At 38.5% G+C, this 19,203-nt stretch overlaps 1 protein-coding gene across 1 annotated transcript in view; it reads left to right on the plus strand.

The window, feature by feature from the left end:
- SPAG17 (sperm associated antigen 17) overlaps positions 1-19,203 on the plus strand; it is a 208,677-nt gene that overhangs the window by 63,061 nt on the left and 126,413 nt on the right. Inside the window, exons 4-7 of the mRNA XM_072766779.1 lie at positions 1,836-1,967; positions 13,653-13,839; positions 15,373-15,567; positions 17,749-17,930. Of these exons, the coding sequence (XP_072622880.1) occupies positions 1,836-1,967; positions 13,653-13,839; positions 15,373-15,567; positions 17,749-17,930 (696 nt within the window). The remainder of the gene's footprint in view (positions 1-1,835; positions 1,968-13,652; positions 13,840-15,372; positions 15,568-17,748; positions 17,931-19,203) is intronic.

The following is a 19,203-nucleotide window of genomic DNA, read 5'->3' on the forward strand; positions in this document are numbered from 1 at the left end:
AAAGAGACTCCATACCACTCTTGGGTAACCTAGCCCAGTGTTGACTTCCCTTCAACGCTGTCATTATATTTGTATTACTGGGAAACGCCCCATACTAGACTGCTGTGACTTTCTTAAAACCCAAACTTGTATATTTTGAACCAGATGTCACCAAACAGCCTGATTGTCAGCACACTGTTTAACTGCTATTGAAAAATGTCATTTCCAACCAAACACGTCTACCCTTGGGGTTGGGCCCAATTGGATAGTTTTCATTTTACAGTAAACGTGTGACCGTCTGTCCGCTTCTCTCCCGAATCTGGCCATCATTAAATGGTGAGGCTCTGCAGGTGTACCCTTAGGCTTTCCTGCTCCCAGAAATCACAGCCATCAGGTCCCTTTCCCTAAATCATGGTAGCAGGAGCAGAGCTGCCATAAAAGGCAGAGCACTCTGTTCCGTGGAGGGTGTTTGCTTAGACACACACACGGCTTTCCGACACTGGGTTTGTTCCTCTGGTTTCAGAAACAGCAGCTCTAAAGGAGCCCTTTCCCCGGCCCTTCCCCTTGTGCGGTGCAGTACGGTCTCTGAGAGGTCCCGTTTCATTTTGGCAGAGAATAATCCACAGGGCCTTCCGCAGTGAGAAGCAAAATAGCCATCTCCCCTTCTTTCCGCTATTTCCTTTGGCAAAGCGGAAAGTCCTCAGGAACCGGATCGGCCGGGAAAGCCCTGACCAAGGGCCGGTGTGAACCTCAGACAAGACGCAGCTCGATGAGATGCGGAGCGCGCAGTCATTGTCTGAGGCAGAGTCTCAAATTGACACCATATGCGCCGGGAGGAGTAATTGCTCCAAGGGGGGAGAAAAGCAACATGTCAGAACATTTTAGCAACACCTAATTCATCTCGGGGTTATAAATAAATCGTAATGCTTTGCTTAAAAACAAAAGTCGAAAAATACTTTGACCAGATTACTTTTGTGACAGTGCTTCCGGCAGAGGTGAACTTTATTAGGGAGACAACACAAGTAAAGAGAAACACGTAACAACCTTTTATGGCATATTTTACATGATTTTATTTTTTTGCAGTAAATAAAGTGGTTATAGGGCTCCAAGGAAAAGGGCCCAGATGTTAGAGAGTTGTGTGAAATTTAGGGGAAACAAGCTGTAAAAAGCGCAGTCATAAAACAGGCTGTCAGTGCCACACATCTGGACAATACAGCTGTATGTTCCTAGCGGCTGTCGTCACCCAAAGAAAACTCAATAACCTCATTTCACCCCAATTAGGCTGCATACCAACAGGATCAACATTAAATTGCGAGGGGGTGGTGGGGGGAAACGCTCCTAGGGCGCCTCTGTGTCAAGCAGTTTTTATCTTGCGTTTGAATTTGGTCACCAAGAAATAAAAGATCGCTAACCTAGGTATTTCCATTATTATAAAACCCTATTTAATTTATAATGTGGTAATAAGTCAAAGTTTGACAGTTTAGACTATTGCCTACGCCAAACAATAGACTTTCTGTAGCACGAAACTGACCCATCAGTCACGCGAAAGGGAGCCTGGCGTGTCTTTGCTCTACCCCTGTGCTGGCGGTCTGGGTCCAGCACCACTGCGGCAAGCACTCGCTGCCTCCTTGGGAAAACAAGTTCCTTTTCAAACAACCCAGTTTCTACAAAGCAGAAGATAAATGCTCCTCTCTATGGCAGTGTGGCATTTTTCTCTCTTTGGGGCCAGCAGTGAGGCACCTTCGCAACAAGACAAATATTACAAAACCAAAATACCATTTCATCTTTTCATCACCGCCAGACTGATCCAACAGTCATAAAACGCCACTTTCCCTATTAACTGTGTTTCTTCGTAGGTGATAATGGCAGCAAAGGCAATTATGGACAGCGGAGAGAAACTAACCCTACCACTGATAGGGAAACTCTTGAAATTTCAGCTTCTCCAGATTAAAATCAAGGACCAGCAGCGACGGGAAAATGAAAAGAAGGTACTGTATGGTGGTGGGTCTTCTAAAGAGAACGCGGAGCATTTCCTCCCATCATAAACCTTCCACTAAGTGTTACCTGGCACGCTCAGCAAAAGGCCCACCATAGATCCATTGGAGGAATTCTGCTTTCTCAAAGGCCGACCTATTAAAAATAAATTCCCACCTGCAGAAATAGAACAACAGTCAGAGCATGTGCCTGAGGTTTTTTCATAGTAGTCTATTTATATGCTAGTAGTAAAGAATGGAATCGAGGAGAGACACAGTCAGGCGAAGTAAATGTAATGTGAAAAAACCTGCAAAGTCAGGCTCTAACTATTTAAAATATTTTATCTGATATTCAGTAGGAGTTGCTATTAAACTAGCAGGCTACATCTGTACCTTCATAATAATCTGAATATTTCAGCAGCAATCCATCACCTCTACTCCCATATCGTACGCCTGATTATTTCTTCACATGTAGACTTTTCATTTGCCGATAGAAATCAATCTGTGTGTCTTCCAAAGATTCATATTTTCATCTGGAAAAAAAAAAACAGTGTAAAATACCTTTAGCAGAATAATGCCAGGTTCAAATCCATTTGTTATTATCATCACTCGAAATAAGAGAGGTTTTTCTTATTTTCCCAATCATGCTGAAACGTTTTTGGAAAGCCAAATGCCTCTGTACGTACATATGTAACATGTGTGTGTCTGTGTATGTGTGTGTGTACACATGTATGTATGAAGTGAATTTACATGTAGGCTGTTTCCTTATGCCCCAAAGTAAAAGAGGCAAAAATCAGTTCGTGGAAGAAGAGAAAAGGGAAAATGTTCCAGTAATATCTTCCTCACCTTCGCACAACCCTCAAATCTAGGTTTCCTTTTGAGTTGGACTCTTGACAGGATAATTGTAGGACAAAATAATAATGCCACCTTATATTTGCCATAGAGGACTTTATGTTTTTCAAAGAGATTCCCCACGTAGCATCTTATTAGGGTGGCATGTATTGTTCCCGGGAAAATTCTACTCATACGAACACAAATGATGGTCTAGTTTTCCAACTATCGAAGCTCTTTTCATCATATGCAGGAGATTTGTACCTTAAGAAATACTCGGGGACATTAAGACTTGGCAGAAGAAAAATTGGAAAATGTGAAACTAGTATAGAAATATCTTTTCTTGCCTTTTAAAATTCCGATGTCACATGGGAATCTGAATTACAAAAAGTAGACTGTGAGTCCTGTGAAAATCTCTTCGCCTTCTGTTTGCTCTGTGCTTTCCCACTCCACCTACAAATATACATGCCACAGAGTATCAGTTTACTTGTTTGCCACCTATTTTAAGTCAGCGATTGTTTATAATTGGAGTAAGTTTTAGATTTCAGTTCACAAATGTTAAGTTCCAGTACATGGAATATGCTGGCAGCTCAAGAGAAATTTTTAAAGCTAGCGACAATATAAAAATACTTCTGCAGTGATTTTGCTCGGCTTTTCTTTGAAATGTGAACTATAATAATACAGGTATGAGATTCTGAAGATATGGAAATAATCCTAGTTTATTTTTTGAAAATTTAAAAGTCCAAAGGAATTGGGGCTTGAATTTTAGGCGTGTGTGTAAGTGTGTGTGTTCACACACATATATATAAATGTAATAGATGCCTAAGAGAGCTCTGAGCAATCAGGAGCCAACAATTATATAGTCTGATTCAATGTCTTCCTTAGATTGGGTTCCCAAAACACCAGCCCCAAATCTCTCAGTTGCAGCCATACGAGTAAGTGCTAAATAAATTGATGAAAACTGATTGGAAGGGAGTACTCTCCAGAAAACACTCTTGGTAAAGGCAAGATGAAGAGAGTTGTTGGAGGGATGATATAATCTCTGTTCATTTCAACAACACCACCCAACCAGTCAGTTAGAACAATTGAGGTTAATGCTTGTCAGCCGGTGAGTTTGGCAGAAAGTAAAACAAGTACAAAGTATGGAAAACTGACCCGTGCTGTGGATTAGAAATGTGAAAAAAAGAAAAGAGGACTTGACCCAGTTTCTTCCTCTTTCCGGAACCCAGAATGGGATCCTGAGATTCCTACAAGGGGAATGACTATCTCTTCAGCTTTTTAACAGTAACCTGACACGTATGGAGATGTTTCCTTTCAAATGCTAATTATGTTGCTTACAACCTTGCATCCCGAATTGTGTTTTGTACCTCCTATGTTGAATTTTCAGAGTTGTACTTTTTAAAAATGAATGCTTAAAAATTATCCATAGCAGGTAATTACCCAAAATACTGGGCAGAAGATGTGGACAAAATTAACTAATATTTTTAGGCCCCTGTCCTTTACCCCCGGTGAAACAAATAGATCATTATATAAACATACAATCCTGTTTTAATCAACCAAAATTCTTCTTAAAAATAAGTGGTGAAAAAGAAAAGTAAGTGGTGAATAATATAGTTCCAATTGCCAAGTACAGTAAAAATCTCATCATTTTAGATTCCATTGATTTTAATAATCTGTAGCACTTTAGTGTAGTCTATGCTTACCATTTCATTTGTTTTGTCCATGAAGAACGTTTGCTGGCTAATTAACATTATAAAAAAGAATATGGGAGAAGATATTTTTTTAGAGGAATAGTTTCGAAGGCTTTTAGCACATGAATTTCTGAAAGGCAAATGCCTGCCTCTAATTGCAATTAAATTGAAAAACTTTTAAATCTCTGATCTATTTGGGAACTCCTTTTTGGTTACCTCCAAATATATGTATCGTGAAGGAAACATATTGTATTGCTATAAATATACTTTAGAATTTCAGAAATTCTGAATAACTCTCTGATAAGGTTGATCCCAAATTAAGATTTTGTTATATCTTAAAATCTGAATGAGTGTGTTTTCTTTAGAAATGACTTTTCCTTGCACATATTATTATCTCAACATTTACTCTGCATTTTTAGTTCTATCATTGTCAATCTGTTGTTAATTATTATTATTTTTTAAATTTTATGTATCTATTCATGAGATGTCTTAGTATAATGCCAGAGAGTCAATACGGACTATTTATTCTGTCCATGCAGGGAGCCTGATGTGGGACTCGATCCCCCATCTCCAGGATCAGGCCCTGGGCTGAAGGCGGCGCTAAACCACTGAGCCACCGGGGCTGCCCTGTTGTTAATTATTAACTTAAATATTTATTGAAACAAGTATTTAGAGAAACGACATACCTGGCACACATATTTTCATAATGTTCATTATAATTTTAAAATAAATTATTAGTTTCTATTCTGATCCATTTTTGATGTAATCATTATCTGAATATTACAGCATTGTTCACATTTTTACTTCTGTTTCAGTTCAAATTCTGTGTTGATTATAAACTTTTATTTAAAACCAAAACACTTTACTGTGTATATATTTAAAATACATTGAGAATTCAGCTAAAAGGAACGAATCATCCAAAAAAGATTAAAAAATGGCTATAATACAAAAAAAAATTAACCATTTCAATAATCAGCCAAACTAAATCTAGTCTTCCTGTGCCCCTGAGTACATTTCAGAAAATTTGCATAGGTTTTAGGAAGAGATCCAGATATATTCTCCCTTGCTTTTAATTTGTGAATTCAAATAACCAGTCCATATTTTCTTGGCTATTTTAAGCCTATCTTTTATGTAAAAGCAGAACAGTTCTGTCTCTTTCTGGCTTATATATTTAGTATGTGTTGCTTTATTTTCCAATTGGAGAGAAGGAAATCTGCAGTCAGAACTATGCTGAATCGGTAAACTTTTCTTCAAACAACCCCAAGTTAAAAGCACCTAAATGTGATAAGGCATCATGATGAAGCCACAAACAGCACAGAGCCTGCTCCATAGGAGGGAGGAAGAAAAATTAGGGTAACTTTCACAGACATTTTACAGCTTACTTCAGTTGAAACCCCAAAATACTGGAAACCAGCCAATGTAATGCCATTTGTGTGTGTGTTTTGTTTTAAAAGAAAGGCCATAGGGACATACCAGGAAATTACAGGCTGGTTAGTTTTGATTCAGTTGTGGTTAAAATCTTCAAAAACTATTTTCAGAAATCAAACAGAGGAAGAGCAGGAACTCAGTTTAGAGGGACCCGTGTGGTTTCAGGAAAGGAATAACTTGCCTCACTAACTAGCTGGAATTCTTTGAAGCTGGATTATCAAAATGAGGATACTACCAACAAAACCATTGGATCTAAAGAGCTACAAAATTCAGCGATTCAGGGTAAATAATAAATGACTCCCTGGCTAACTGATCTGTAGAACAGAAGCATTTTCCTAATTGGGATGCTTTTAGTTAATGAGAATTTTTACAGACTTTAGGAAACAAATGTAATAAAACACGCATATTTAAAATAGAGTGGCATTTTTAAATACAAATAGCTATGGTTACAACAGCTAAGGATAATATTTTTTTGCTACCTTATTGACTCTCTGACATTATACTAAGATCTTTACACATGTTAGATCGTTTAATCTTTTAAATGACTTTATGAGGTACAGAGTATTTTTCTTGATTTGCAGATGGGGAAACTAAAGGTGTAAAAAGTTAAGTAACTTTCCCAAGGTTATATAGCTACTCAGAGGTGTAGCTGGGAATCAGATCCAAAATTGTCAGACACTAAAGATCATGTTCCTAGCCACTGTACAGACGCTTTCTGAATGTGCCGCAATAATTATGCAGAATGGCACTCTTGGCTCGCAATCAATAGAGTGCTTGCCCAGAGATGTTTCTCTGTAGGAGCCATGGTTGTGCTCAGTAATCTACCATCAGCCATCTGGTCCCACTAATTACACTGCATACAACATCCTGAGGTAAAGTGTGGGGACAAGTCAAGAAAAGGAACAAAGCTTTCCAAAGAAGAGTCCACAGAGCTAAGCAACCACCGGTTCCCAGGGGGAATTCTGGCTTCATTTCTGGTCCTGTCCTCCTGCCCAGAAATCACCAGGTCTTTGGGAATATCTCTTTCTTAGAACTAGACTTCCCTGAGATTATTCTGAACATCCACACCCCTCTCCCTGACCTTCTGGGTGTTGAGGTAAAACAACACTGGCTGATGCACTGCTAAAGCCTCTGAATCACATAGAATCCTGCAGAAGAGAGACATCAGATAGACATCAGACCTACCTCACCATCACCAACCACAGTCAGGGCCACGTTGTGATTCTGTAGATTAGGAATGGCACCTGGAGATGGCAATATGGCACCTCTGGATGTTCGCAGGGTTCTGAAGATTGCATCATTTGGTCAAGTGAACCCACAATATTCCTAGACTTACATTTTCTACACAAAAGCAGCTGTCTAGAAGAGCAAGCTCCTAACTCAACCCCATGCATTGTATTTTCTGTTCGGCAGGGAAGCAGGGAGGAGAGCAGAAGGGACAGAATAAATAGAAAATATAGAAAAGGAAAAACAACACGTTCATAATGCCACAATGCTATTACAATTAATGTTAACATTCTGATATCTTTGCTTCTTTCTGTGAACTTCTTACATAATCCCTGTAAATTAAAATATATCCTGATTTTACTCATTACCTCAGCATCCACATCTATCATTATTATTGGTTGTAGGATATTCTATGACTACCATAATTGTCTTAACCATTCCTCTATTGTTAAACATTCAGTTATTTCCATATTTTTTTACAACAAGCGATGTTGTGATCAACACCTAGTATAGAATTCTTTATATTTTGGATCATTTCCCTAGCATTGGTTTATAGAAATGGATTAATGGGGCCTCAAAATGTTCCCATAACCTGTGTTTTCAAAGTAGGTTCTAGAAGCATTTAGACCCAGTTCTTCATTAACTGCAGCCCCACTCCCACCCCGGTCAAATGAACTTGGAAACCACTGTGTATTATGCATGACTCTTGGAGATTTAACAGCGCATTAGCTTATTAAAGATGGAGGAGTTTCACCAAAATAAATCTGTTTAATATTGTTTGATCTGCTGTCTCTCAAACGTGTTTGATGCATGCATTTCTTTCAGCCTATCTATTGTCCTTTTATCATCTGTGACTAATAGATCATTTGTGACTCAGAGTGATGTCCTGAAAGAGACCTAACGTAGCATTCAGAAGACAGACCTAGTTTCTCACAAGCCACATAATAATGGAGTAACTTGAACATGTTCTCTTATCCTAATCCTTAATAATATGATTGTGGGAATCTTATGAAAGAACATATGTGAAATTACAAAGTACTACATAACTAGGTGGATGTGCTGTTATCTTTAAGAATAAGATGAAGTAGAGCTATTAGCCAGCAGTTTCATTGACTTTTACTATTTGCTTCCCTTTTATTGTGATAACAAACACCTGTCAAGATTTTTGAAGGCATTTGAATTTTGACATCAAGAGCCAGTTAGAAAATAAAATACAATCTAAAATATTTTGAAGTGTCCGATAACTAGGCTGCCTTATTAGAGAAAGGGAGAATTTTGTAATTTTCCCTTTGAAAGAGTGAGAATAACAAGACTGAGGATTCTAGGCAAGTGTCACTTGATCCTCAATTAAGTATGTGACATGCTAATACTTCATTTGGTTGTGACTAAAACGAGAGCCCCACATCTGCTATATAGTTTGACTGTGTAAGAAATTTCTGTGCCTATCCACAGCCTTCTCACAGTAGGGGGCATCCAGATGCTTTTTGTATATACCGTATTTTAAAGAAAATGTACTCTGTAACGAACTTGACTCTGCCTTCATATGCTGGGGAACATACCTTCCCCAAACATGGTGGAAAGAGAAGTCTTTTGTATATATCCCTCCTAAATTTTCGTCTTGAATTGGCAAGATCCCTCTAAGTTAAGATGACTCTAGAATGGGAACATACATGCTGCACTACCCAGAAGCAAGAAAAGCCAGAAGAAAAGTTGGTATGAACAAATTTTAGCTTATGATCTAGGAAGGGGTCAACCTTGGTGAGTGCTCTGCTAATCTGGTTCACTCCCTGCAACCCCCCATTTCCAAATCTCAAGACATAGAGCTCATAGGGGGGAAGAGCTTATTCAGGATACAAGAGAAGAGAGGGAAGGGAAGAAGACAGGAGGTGATTTTGCTATGATTAGGGCTTGATAGAAAAGGCTGTTTCACTTTTTGGCCAAAGTAGGATTCTAGTGGCTAAGCACTCATCCTTGTCAAGAACCACAGGGACAGAGAGGACTGTCCTGGTCCAGCTCAAGTATGGAGGGTTGGAGGCATGAGGAACAGATGGGATATAATAGAAGTGGTGGACCACAACTAAGAGTAAGACATGGGAGAGAAAAGAGTATGGGGAGGGCAACATGTTCAGAAGTCCACCAGGAACCTCTCTGCCTAGATCTGGTGTCCAGAATAACCTAGGCACTTTGATCAGCTTCTGTTCGGTTCCATTATTCTGTTAGAATAATGAACTTTAGAATATGATGTCTCCACACCAGGAAAGTAGATGCCTAGTCGCTCTAACTAGGAAATTCTTTACATAATAATACTTCTTGAAATTCTGCCAATTGAAGATAACATCACTTGTAAATGGAAACTGCAGAACACTGAACTGTGTGGAGAGAACAACAACAATGGTGTTAAAATGGTGAATAAACATAATTTAAAAGAATCCATTAAATATCTCCTTTTCTCATCTTCTCTTGTGGTTTTTGTAAGTTCTCTATATTCTTTCACATTCTTCAATAATAATAATTATTACAATTTTTAAAAAGTCATTTAAATGAAGCAGGATTTGTAGGCATTTTTAAGACACTTTCATTAAAGGAAGGAGATAAATAGCAATAATTTCAGTGTCAGTGGAAATGTGTTTAAAAGATGCTTTTCTTCAGCCAACCAAGCTTTGCTAGGGGAATGCAAAAGCAAAAAGAAATAGAGAAGAAGAGGCCGCTTAGCAGGAAGACTGGGTGAGGGAGGTGAAGCTATGGAGAATCAAAGGACCAGCCAGCAAATAGTATGATTTAGCTGGAAAAGACATAGAAGGAAGGCAGAGACCTGGGAAAGATGGTCGGAAAGACTGAGCCTAGCAGGACCAGAGAAATAAAATGAGTGGAAGTTTTAAGGTCAAACCCGCTTGTGTCTCTACTCTGGCAGAGTGCCTGAGGGCAAATGGAGTGTCCTAATTTACACAATGTGAACAAAACTACCCATTTTGCAGCTTGCATTTTGTGAACAAATTAAAGATGAAAGCACCTGTTGTACCACAGAGCTAAGTCGCTGTACTTTACGGCTAATTTTAAATTTTGGTTGTCTTCAGCCCTGCTCTCTCTGGGGTCCCAAGAAACCTTACAGAAGAAGTGTTACCTTCCCCTTATAGAACCCCAACTTTGCCAAAGAGGCTCCAGAGAGATAGGAGCTATGTGGCTCTACAGGTGCTCATAGCCCACTTAGGAGAGCCAGCAGGGCTAGAGGGCCCTTATACAGTTGTATCAGGAAGAGGATAAATTAGTTTTAAACCTCCTTAGTACTCAGCAGTATTTTTTGGAATGATAGAATAAGTGAATGCATGTATGAATATATAAATGTTAATTCTTTTGGGTGAACTTTAGAACAATATAACCTGAAATGGCTTTTCTTTTCAGTCCTAAAGGTCACCCTGAGATTTATTTAAAATCATAGCTGTGGAAGATTTTGGAAGTTTTTGATGGCAAAGTTAAGACTTCTTTGTGGCTAGGCTAGCCATCCACCAAAGAGCTACATGAGAGTGTTCCACTTCAATGGATTTACCATGATCCAAGTGTGGCTGTTTGAGTGCCTGCAAGACTCTTGCCAATGCCTCCCAGCTAATTGGACTCAGGGGCACTGATTTGTGCTCTGGTTTCATTTTAAATTAACAATCTCAAAATTTCCAATAAGCTCTCAACACTGGCAAAGAGTTCTACCATATTTCTTCAGTAAGCTTGCCCTCCCACTTTCTGACGTGACTCACGTTACCTTCTCTGTTCAGAACCTCTTACCTTGTACCTGCCTATACTCAGCCAGTAACTGTGCCTCATCCTCCCCTTGAAAAAAATTGAAACATTCCCTTAACACCATCAAAACCTCTCTCTTTCTTGAACCCACACCCAGCCACCTCTCACTTCTTGCTCCTCTTATTGAACTGAGAAATGGCCTTTCCTCCTAGTAAAGGAAATTGACACATTCTCTTGATCTTTTCCCATTTTACCTCCTCAAGGACTTCAGTCTCCCCCATATCTTCAGCATCTCCCTCTCTACTGGGCCATTCCATCAGATGGTGAACACATCTCCTGACTGGACCTCACCCACTGACATCTTGAGAACTCTCATCCAGGGCATCTCATCTCTTCCAGTCAATCACTGTCTATATGTCCCATCTCTGAATTTGTAACTCCAGCTAAATCTCTCTTCTCAGGAGAGAATATGTGTATTTGACTGCCTCCTGACATTCCAGGGCATCTCAAAGTTAACATGGTCCTCTGAATAGTCAGTCTGCTCACCTTACATAAAAGCCATTTCTCACCCCAACTTCTCTAACTCCGTAAAGAGTCACTATTAGTGACTTTTCACTTCTTCTTTTCACTTCTCTTTCACTTCTTTTGCGAACCATTACTAGAGAGCTTCCTTACTAGTCTTCTTGTTTCTTATCTTGAAAAATCATAGTACTTCTCCACTTAAAACTCCTTTTGGTCTTCTCATTGCATTTTAAATAGCATATAAACTTGTTAGCAGCTCCACCTCCAAAGACTGGCCTGTGCCCTGCCTCCCCCACCTCATCATGGGCCACTCTCTCACATGGAGTAGAAGAAATGCTTCTTTTCCCTTCTGTGTTACATTCTATTAGCTGAGTGCCAAAGCAACATATCTTTTACTCTCTTTGTCTCTAAGGTACTAGAACAGAATTTTCCAAGTTTGATTTCATGATCTCAGGAAAACACAAAGCCCAGATGTTTTTACAATAATTTTTGTTTTGTTGTTCCAATAGTGTGGAGTAAGGAAAAAGCAAATAATATAAGCATATTCTGGATCTTGGCCACCTTATGATCCAGTATTACCACATAATTTTAATGAACACAACCTATTCGTATTTATCAACAAATGCATTGCAAGTGTAGTCATGTTATGAAATGACACACAAAGTTTTCAGCAATTATTTGGAAAGAAAAAAACTGGTGGGAGAATTGGGTCTTTACATGGTATATGGCAATCTAAATATGCTCTGGAGCAATATGTAAAAAGTTTGCTCTGCCCACTGATGTTTTGTGTTGATCTCATCTTTGAATATATCAAATAGCAACCATTGATTATGTCTATTCAGTTTTAAGTAGCATTATAATAAAAATAACTTGTTGGTGCTAGGGTCCCCAAAGAATCTATTAACCTTTAAAACTTGTTAATATACTAAACTTTGAAAACTTTTATAAAGGAGATTTTATTTTATTTTTTATTTTTTATTTTTTTTTATTTATGATAGTCACAGAGAGAGAGAGAGAGAGAGGCAGAGACACAGGCAGAGGGAGAAGCAGGCTCCATGCACCGGGAGCCCGATGTGGGATTCGATCCCGGGTCTCCAGGATCGCGCCCTGGGCCAAAGGCAGGCGCCAAACCGCTGCGCCACCCAGGGATCCCAATAAAGGAGATTTTAGAGAAACCTATTCTTTCAATTTTTTTAACTTTTAAAAATTAGTTTCAGAGGTAGAATTTAGCGATTCATCAGTTGCATTTAACAGCCAGTACTCATTACATTACATACCCTCCTTCTTGCCCATCACTCAATTATCAGTCCCCACCACCCACCTCCCCTCCAGCAACCCTCAGTTTGTTTCCTAGAGTTCAGTGTTTCCTATAGTTTACTTCCCTCACAACTTTCATCTTATTTTATTTTTCCTTCCCTTCCCCATGTTCATTTGTTTTGTTTCTTAAATTCCACGTATGAGTAAAACCATGTATTTGTCTTTTTTCTGACTGACTTATTTCGCTTAATATAACACCCTCTAGTTCCATCCACTTCATTGCAAATGGAAAGATTTCATTCTATCTGATGGCTGAGTAATATTACATTGTATATATACCACATCTTTATCCATTCATCTGTCAGTGGACATCTGGACTCTTCCCATAGTTTGGCCATGGTTGCTGCTATAAACATTGGGGTGCAGGTGTCCCTTTGAATCACTGTTTATATCCTATGGATAATTATCTCGTAGTGTAATTGTGAGGTTGAGGGGAAGCTCTATTTTAAGTTTTTTCAGAAATCCCTATACTGTTTTCCAGAGTGGCAGCATCATATATTTTTTAAACTTTTGCTTTGTTTTGTTTTGAATGAACAACCCAACCTCTCTCTAAGACTGAGACCGAGACTCCCCAGAGTTAGGCTACAAGAAAAAACTAAGTTCTTGGCATCATGAGGTACTCAGAATCCCCCACTCATCCCACCCCAAACAACTGAGGTAGTTTATAGGCCCTGCTTGACTTTCCTTTAGGATGAATTCTCTTCTAGAAAGCCACTTGTGTAAAAGGTCTCCTAGCACCCATCCCTCAGTCCTCATGTATAGATGTTCCTTATAACAACTTGGCCCAACAACTTGGGCCCAGCTTGGGATCTCCACTATCCTGGCCTGAAGAATGAATACATGAAAAATAAATGAGTAAACAAGCAATTGAATGAAATGAAGAATTCACCCAACAGCAGAAAAGCTGTTGCTTGTTCACCATATGATTTGGAGAAAAAGTATTCTTTCTTTCCAGATAATAGAAGATAGATTCAAGATAGAAAAGGATAAAGGGAAAGCAAAATCTCCCAAGGAGAAGAAGACCTCAAGTGCCAAGGTTGCCAAAGGAAAGGGAAAGGATCAGCCTGACACAAACACAACAGTGAAAAAGACCACGCAGTTAAAACGAAGGGGAGAAGAGGATGACACTAAACCTTACATTGGTCAGTGAGATGCTCCTCCTGTGGGTTACCTTTCACTTCCTGCCTTCCAGTCTACAAAGTAACTTGAGAAATCATTTCAATAATGATGCTTAATCTTTCCCAGGCTTTTCACTCTTTATGAAACCAGAAATCACATACTACCCATGATACCCTCATAGAAAAATAATGCTTTTTGCAATTCATTTATGTTTCCAGCAAATATTTACTTAGCTCGTATCTTGCTGTGGGCACATTTTCATAATGCAAATATAGGATGAAATAACAAGTGGATTGTGCCACCAAGTAGCACTACCTTGTTTAGGACATTTTTAAAAGTCAGACATAATTATGAGGCAACCTAGAAAGTGATTATTGTAATGAGTGAATTACGGTGGTGATAAAATCAGACCAGTTAATTTGGGACTCACACAGAGCACACAGCTTCCTGACCTGACCCAACTTCTATCCCTATTAGCTTTCCTTAGAGAAACTAGAATTTCCTTTTATTTTTGATTATTGATGTAAAACTGGTTTGATCTGTGCAGGCTGTGAATGATTCATTGCCACCTACACTTGAACCCAAATGGAGCTTCCTGTTACTATTTGCATCTCATTGAGATGCGATGGCAGGCAGGCCTTCACATTCTTTATCACTTGGACTCCCCTGACAAGCTCTGCTCTAAATCCACAAGACTTAGAAACCATGATATTATGGATTCCATAGGCAATATCAACACAGATTTGTTTAGTTATAGAAGAAAAAACATTACTTAAAAAGTAAAAGTTTGTACGTATTGCATTACTTGTAAATTTAATGGGCTATTGTGGGATTTAACGTTTTCATGTACTATCCAGCATGAATAATAAAGTACAACAATTGTTTTTACCTCTCTGAATCTCACAGTCTGGGAGAAACTCATGCTTTAACATTAATAAAACAGTGTAACCAGGACTAAGTAGGTGAAAAAAATTTTAGAAAAGTGTACAATATATATTTTAAAAATTTAATGCAAGAAATATATCATTGCTCCATAACCCATACTCAGTATTCACACCTATTGACGTAAATACACAGAATACTTTGGTAGGGGGCACGTCCATATTCGATATTTCCCTCTCCTGTAAACACCTCTACTTATAAAATACCACAAAAAGCTGCAGCTACTCGTAATTCAGGAGTAAAGCCAGATGTTGCTCAAAAGAGATTGAACCAAAAAAAAAAAAAAAAATTACAGCCTAAGCCTTTTTCTCTTTATAAAAACCCAAGCACACATTTTTCCATGAGCACAGGCCCCGTGTATGTTTGTCCTTCTATTATGACTATATCTCATTTACAAAAGTGATTTAATATTTTGTAAAATGGCCACAGCCTTCTTACTGGAAGGGTAATAATGAAAACCAGTCAACATGACTGCATTCCAGCCAACTGGACTGTTATTGGCGAGCCAGAGGTATTATAAACGCATGCATAATGTATGTAGCCATCGAACTGGCGGAGTGCAACCTGTTCTCTTTTAAAATGACGGCTGTTCTTCTTTATGGTATTTTGACCAGACGATGAGCCAGATGATGGTGCCCAACATTACATTATAGTTGTGGGCTTCCACAATCCTCAGCTATTAGCGATTATGACTGAGCTTGGCATTCCCATAAGCAGCGTGATTAAAATATCTTCAGAGAATTATGAACCTCTGCAGACACACCTGGCAGCAGTTAGCCAACAGCAGGAAGTTCTTCTTCAGCCAGAAGGTATGCAGTCTGCTACACAGCTTACTGAATCTTTCAATATTATCCACTGTCTGTAAAGTACAAATAGAATTTTCTGTCCAAAAAACAGTCATACAATACATTCATTATTAAATCCTTTTAAGACTTTGATTTGCTATTTATTCTGCTTGCACTAGCCAGGTGCTGTAAATTTTGCAAATTAAAATCATATTCTGTTTATATCCTTGTGCAGCCATAGAGAACTTGGACTGTGGGGCAGAAGACTTGGTTATCTATGTTTCTCGGGAACATTTAACAGATAACTTTTACCTAATGTGTGGGCTGCGTAGATCAACTGTAGATAATGTGTTCTTCCGGATGCTACTATGGTCACCACATGGCCCAAGGAAGGTCATAGCCTTGGAATCTTGCTCTGATTTGCTTCTGGCTTATTATGATAAACCACAGAGGGCACCAGGAAGCTGTGGGGTAAAGTCCCATCCACACTATCATTCAGTCATTTGGGGCCACAGGGTCTTCATCTTAAGGGAATTGTGCTGGGATGCCACTGTGGGAAGGGAACTGAAAGCTACTATATATTTTAGGTAATAGGACAGGGATTTGGTGTGAGCCTGTGTGACCTGGAAGTCCCAAGATTTTCTGCCATACGTTGTTGTTTTTATTGTTATTTATTAATAATATCATTTGCAGCATTTTGTAATCTACACAACCACATCCCAATTTCTAGAACACTGCATTTTAAAAAAATTTGCTGTTCCAAATTAGAAATTACTACCACTGATGATAATAAAAGCTATCATTTATTAGGACTGAGCTCACTGCTAAGGGTTTTAAGTGCATTAATGTATGTACTTCCCACAACCAGCCTCCGAAGTATGCTTTATTATAGACAATCCCCAACTCACGATGGTTAGACTTAGTTTTTCAACTTTATGATGGTGTGAAAGAGATACACATGCAAGTAGAAACCGTACTTCAAAGTTCGAATTTTGATTTTTTTTTCCTGGACCAGCAACATGCTGTATGATCCTCACTTGTGACTCTGGGTGGTGACAGCTCCCAGTCACCCGTGTGATCACAAGGGAAAACTGACAACATTCTGTACCCACACAGCATTTCTGTCTCTCACTTTTTGTACAGTATTCAATAAATTACATGAGATACGCAACGCTTTATTATAAAATGGGCTTTGTGTTAAATGATTTTGCCCACCTGCAGGCTAAGATGAATGTTCTGAGCACATTTAAGATAGGGTAGGCTAAGGCACAATGCTCAGTAGGCTAGGTGTATTATATGCACTTTCAAATGTTCAATTTACAATGTTTATTGGGATATAACCCCATCCCCATTGTAAGTCGAGCAAGATCTGTTTTTCCATTTTACCAAAAGGACTCTTAGCCTAGAGACAGCTATTAAGTAAAAGAGTTGAGATTCAAACCCAGCTGCTCCTGACTATCTCAAAGGATAGTTGTAACATTAAAAATAACTTATTATTGAAGCCTTATTCCATAAGTGCATAATCTCTCTGTAAAAACTATTGAGTAATATAGAAATAAAATCACCAAAAAATACAATTTATAATAGAATCATGAGATCTTAGTAGTAGAACCAATTTAGGTATAGGTGTAATAACACATAAATATTTTAGGCAAAATTTCGTGTGTAACTCGATGGGAACCTGTCATTATTTTATAGTCAGAGCATAAGTGCCCAGGGAAGCCTGTAGCTAGTTGAATGTGACCAAAGTTAATTGAAGCATCTCATTGATCCTGTCATTTTTTAGCCATGTAGCAAGAAGAACTGGAATAACAGCATGTCTAACCAGTTATGAAACCAGCACAATGAGATGGTCAAAAAGTGATATGGCAGAAAAACTGCTCCCACAGAGATGCAATCTAAGGGTGATGGAAATATCAAAAATATTTAGCTCCTCTAATGTGTGGCCTTATCATAATGCTTCTGGGCCTCAAGTGTAAAATGAAGGGGAAGGACAAGCTCATGTTTAACATAAATTTTAAGTAAAATCCCCTGGTTTCATAATTGTATAATCAAGTTCAAAATCTTCTCAAAATTATATTTCTTTATCTGCCTTTTCTGCTACCGCATAGACATCTTGCAATGTGTATAACTCACTGTGTCCACTTAAAGTGGGAAGAAATTCAACATTCTCATTCTGTTGTATTAAAATGTTGCTATAATCAGACATAGAGGCCGAGAAACTGAAGAAAGAGAATGCCATAAGAGAACTTGAAATTTTCTGGAAGTATCTGGAACCAATCCTGAATAATGAGAAACCTGAAACAAATCTCTTTGATGTTGCTCAACTTGAATACATGGTCAAGGCAGATAACTTTCCTTCCGACTGGGCAGACAGCGAGATGATGGTTAGTACATGAATTTGTGAGAGTGCCTGGTTTGGACATGTGGTAATGTGGTTCCATTTATCATATTCATTTATTCTACAGACATTAAGCATTGACTATGTACATAGCTTTGTGCTAAACTCCTTTGTCTTCAAGACAGTGATAACACTGAATGCCCAGTGATGGTTATAGCCTGGTTCTTTAGCTTTTAGTGTATGAATTAATGGCAAAGAATAAGAGGGAGATGGAGATGAAGGATGGTAATTCTTTTATTTGGTGGCATGTGGCTTTGATTCATACTTCAACCATGTTCTTGGCAGTAGAGTCTTGATATTAATAATAATTACATGTTAATTGCAAAAATAGTAAATTTTTACAGTTTTTCAAATTACATTGTCTTTATTTTTTTAAATATATCAGCTCAACACATTGTTTTTCTAGGTTCTTAATTGTATTGCTAAAATCGCATTTTTAATATAATATATTTGGCTTGCAAAGTCTATCTAATAGGTGACTTGGCCCCACCCCAACAATTAACAGGTGTTTTCTGAGAGCATTTACCGGTCCTTGCTATTAAGGATCTTACAGAAAGCCATGACCAAAACCATGGAACAGAGGAGCAGTGTCCAAGGTGCTATACGTGCTCAGTGATGTGAAACACACTCTAAATATCCTATTAACTCAGAAAAAGAAGAAATAGGATGCATTGAAAAGTAATAGCAAATGCTTGATCCACAAGGGTGTTTTTTAAAAGAAGGTTGAGTGACTACTTCTCATGGATGTTGTGGAAGATATCCAGGCATCCCTGTTACACAAAACTTCCCAGGTCTCTTTCTGGTTGACCCCCCAGTTCCAACAAACTGAGGTCCAGGAGTTGGAGCATGAACATTTCTCGCTATGAGAGTCCCTCATTATATTACCTTGAGGTGGATGCATACATGGTGAAGTAAGTAAAACTCTGAGGAGGGGGAGACCCCGATTTGAACCTTGAAGGATGGACAGGATTTGAATAAGTAACAATATACAGATCAGTTTGAGTTATTAAGACTGTCAACACAAAGAATTAGATGTCACTATGTAGAAACAGAACACTGAAGCCTGATACCTTGCCAAAAGTAAGGTATAAATAAATATTAGCCTGGACCTCTACATGGAAAAGAAGCTGAGCATAAAGATGCTGTAGCTGAAGGCAGAGTTTCTTCTAAGCAAAACTGGTTACTCCAATCTCCCTTGGCTTGACCTTTTTGTACCCCCTCATCTAGATACCTTCATCTTTCCTGCTTTGTCTTTCACT

Source organism: Vulpes vulpes, chromosome 8 (assembly GCF_048418805.1).
Source record: "Vulpes vulpes isolate BD-2025 chromosome 8, VulVul3, whole genome shotgun sequence".
NCBI lineage: Eukaryota > Metazoa > Chordata > Mammalia > Carnivora > Canidae > Vulpes > Vulpes vulpes.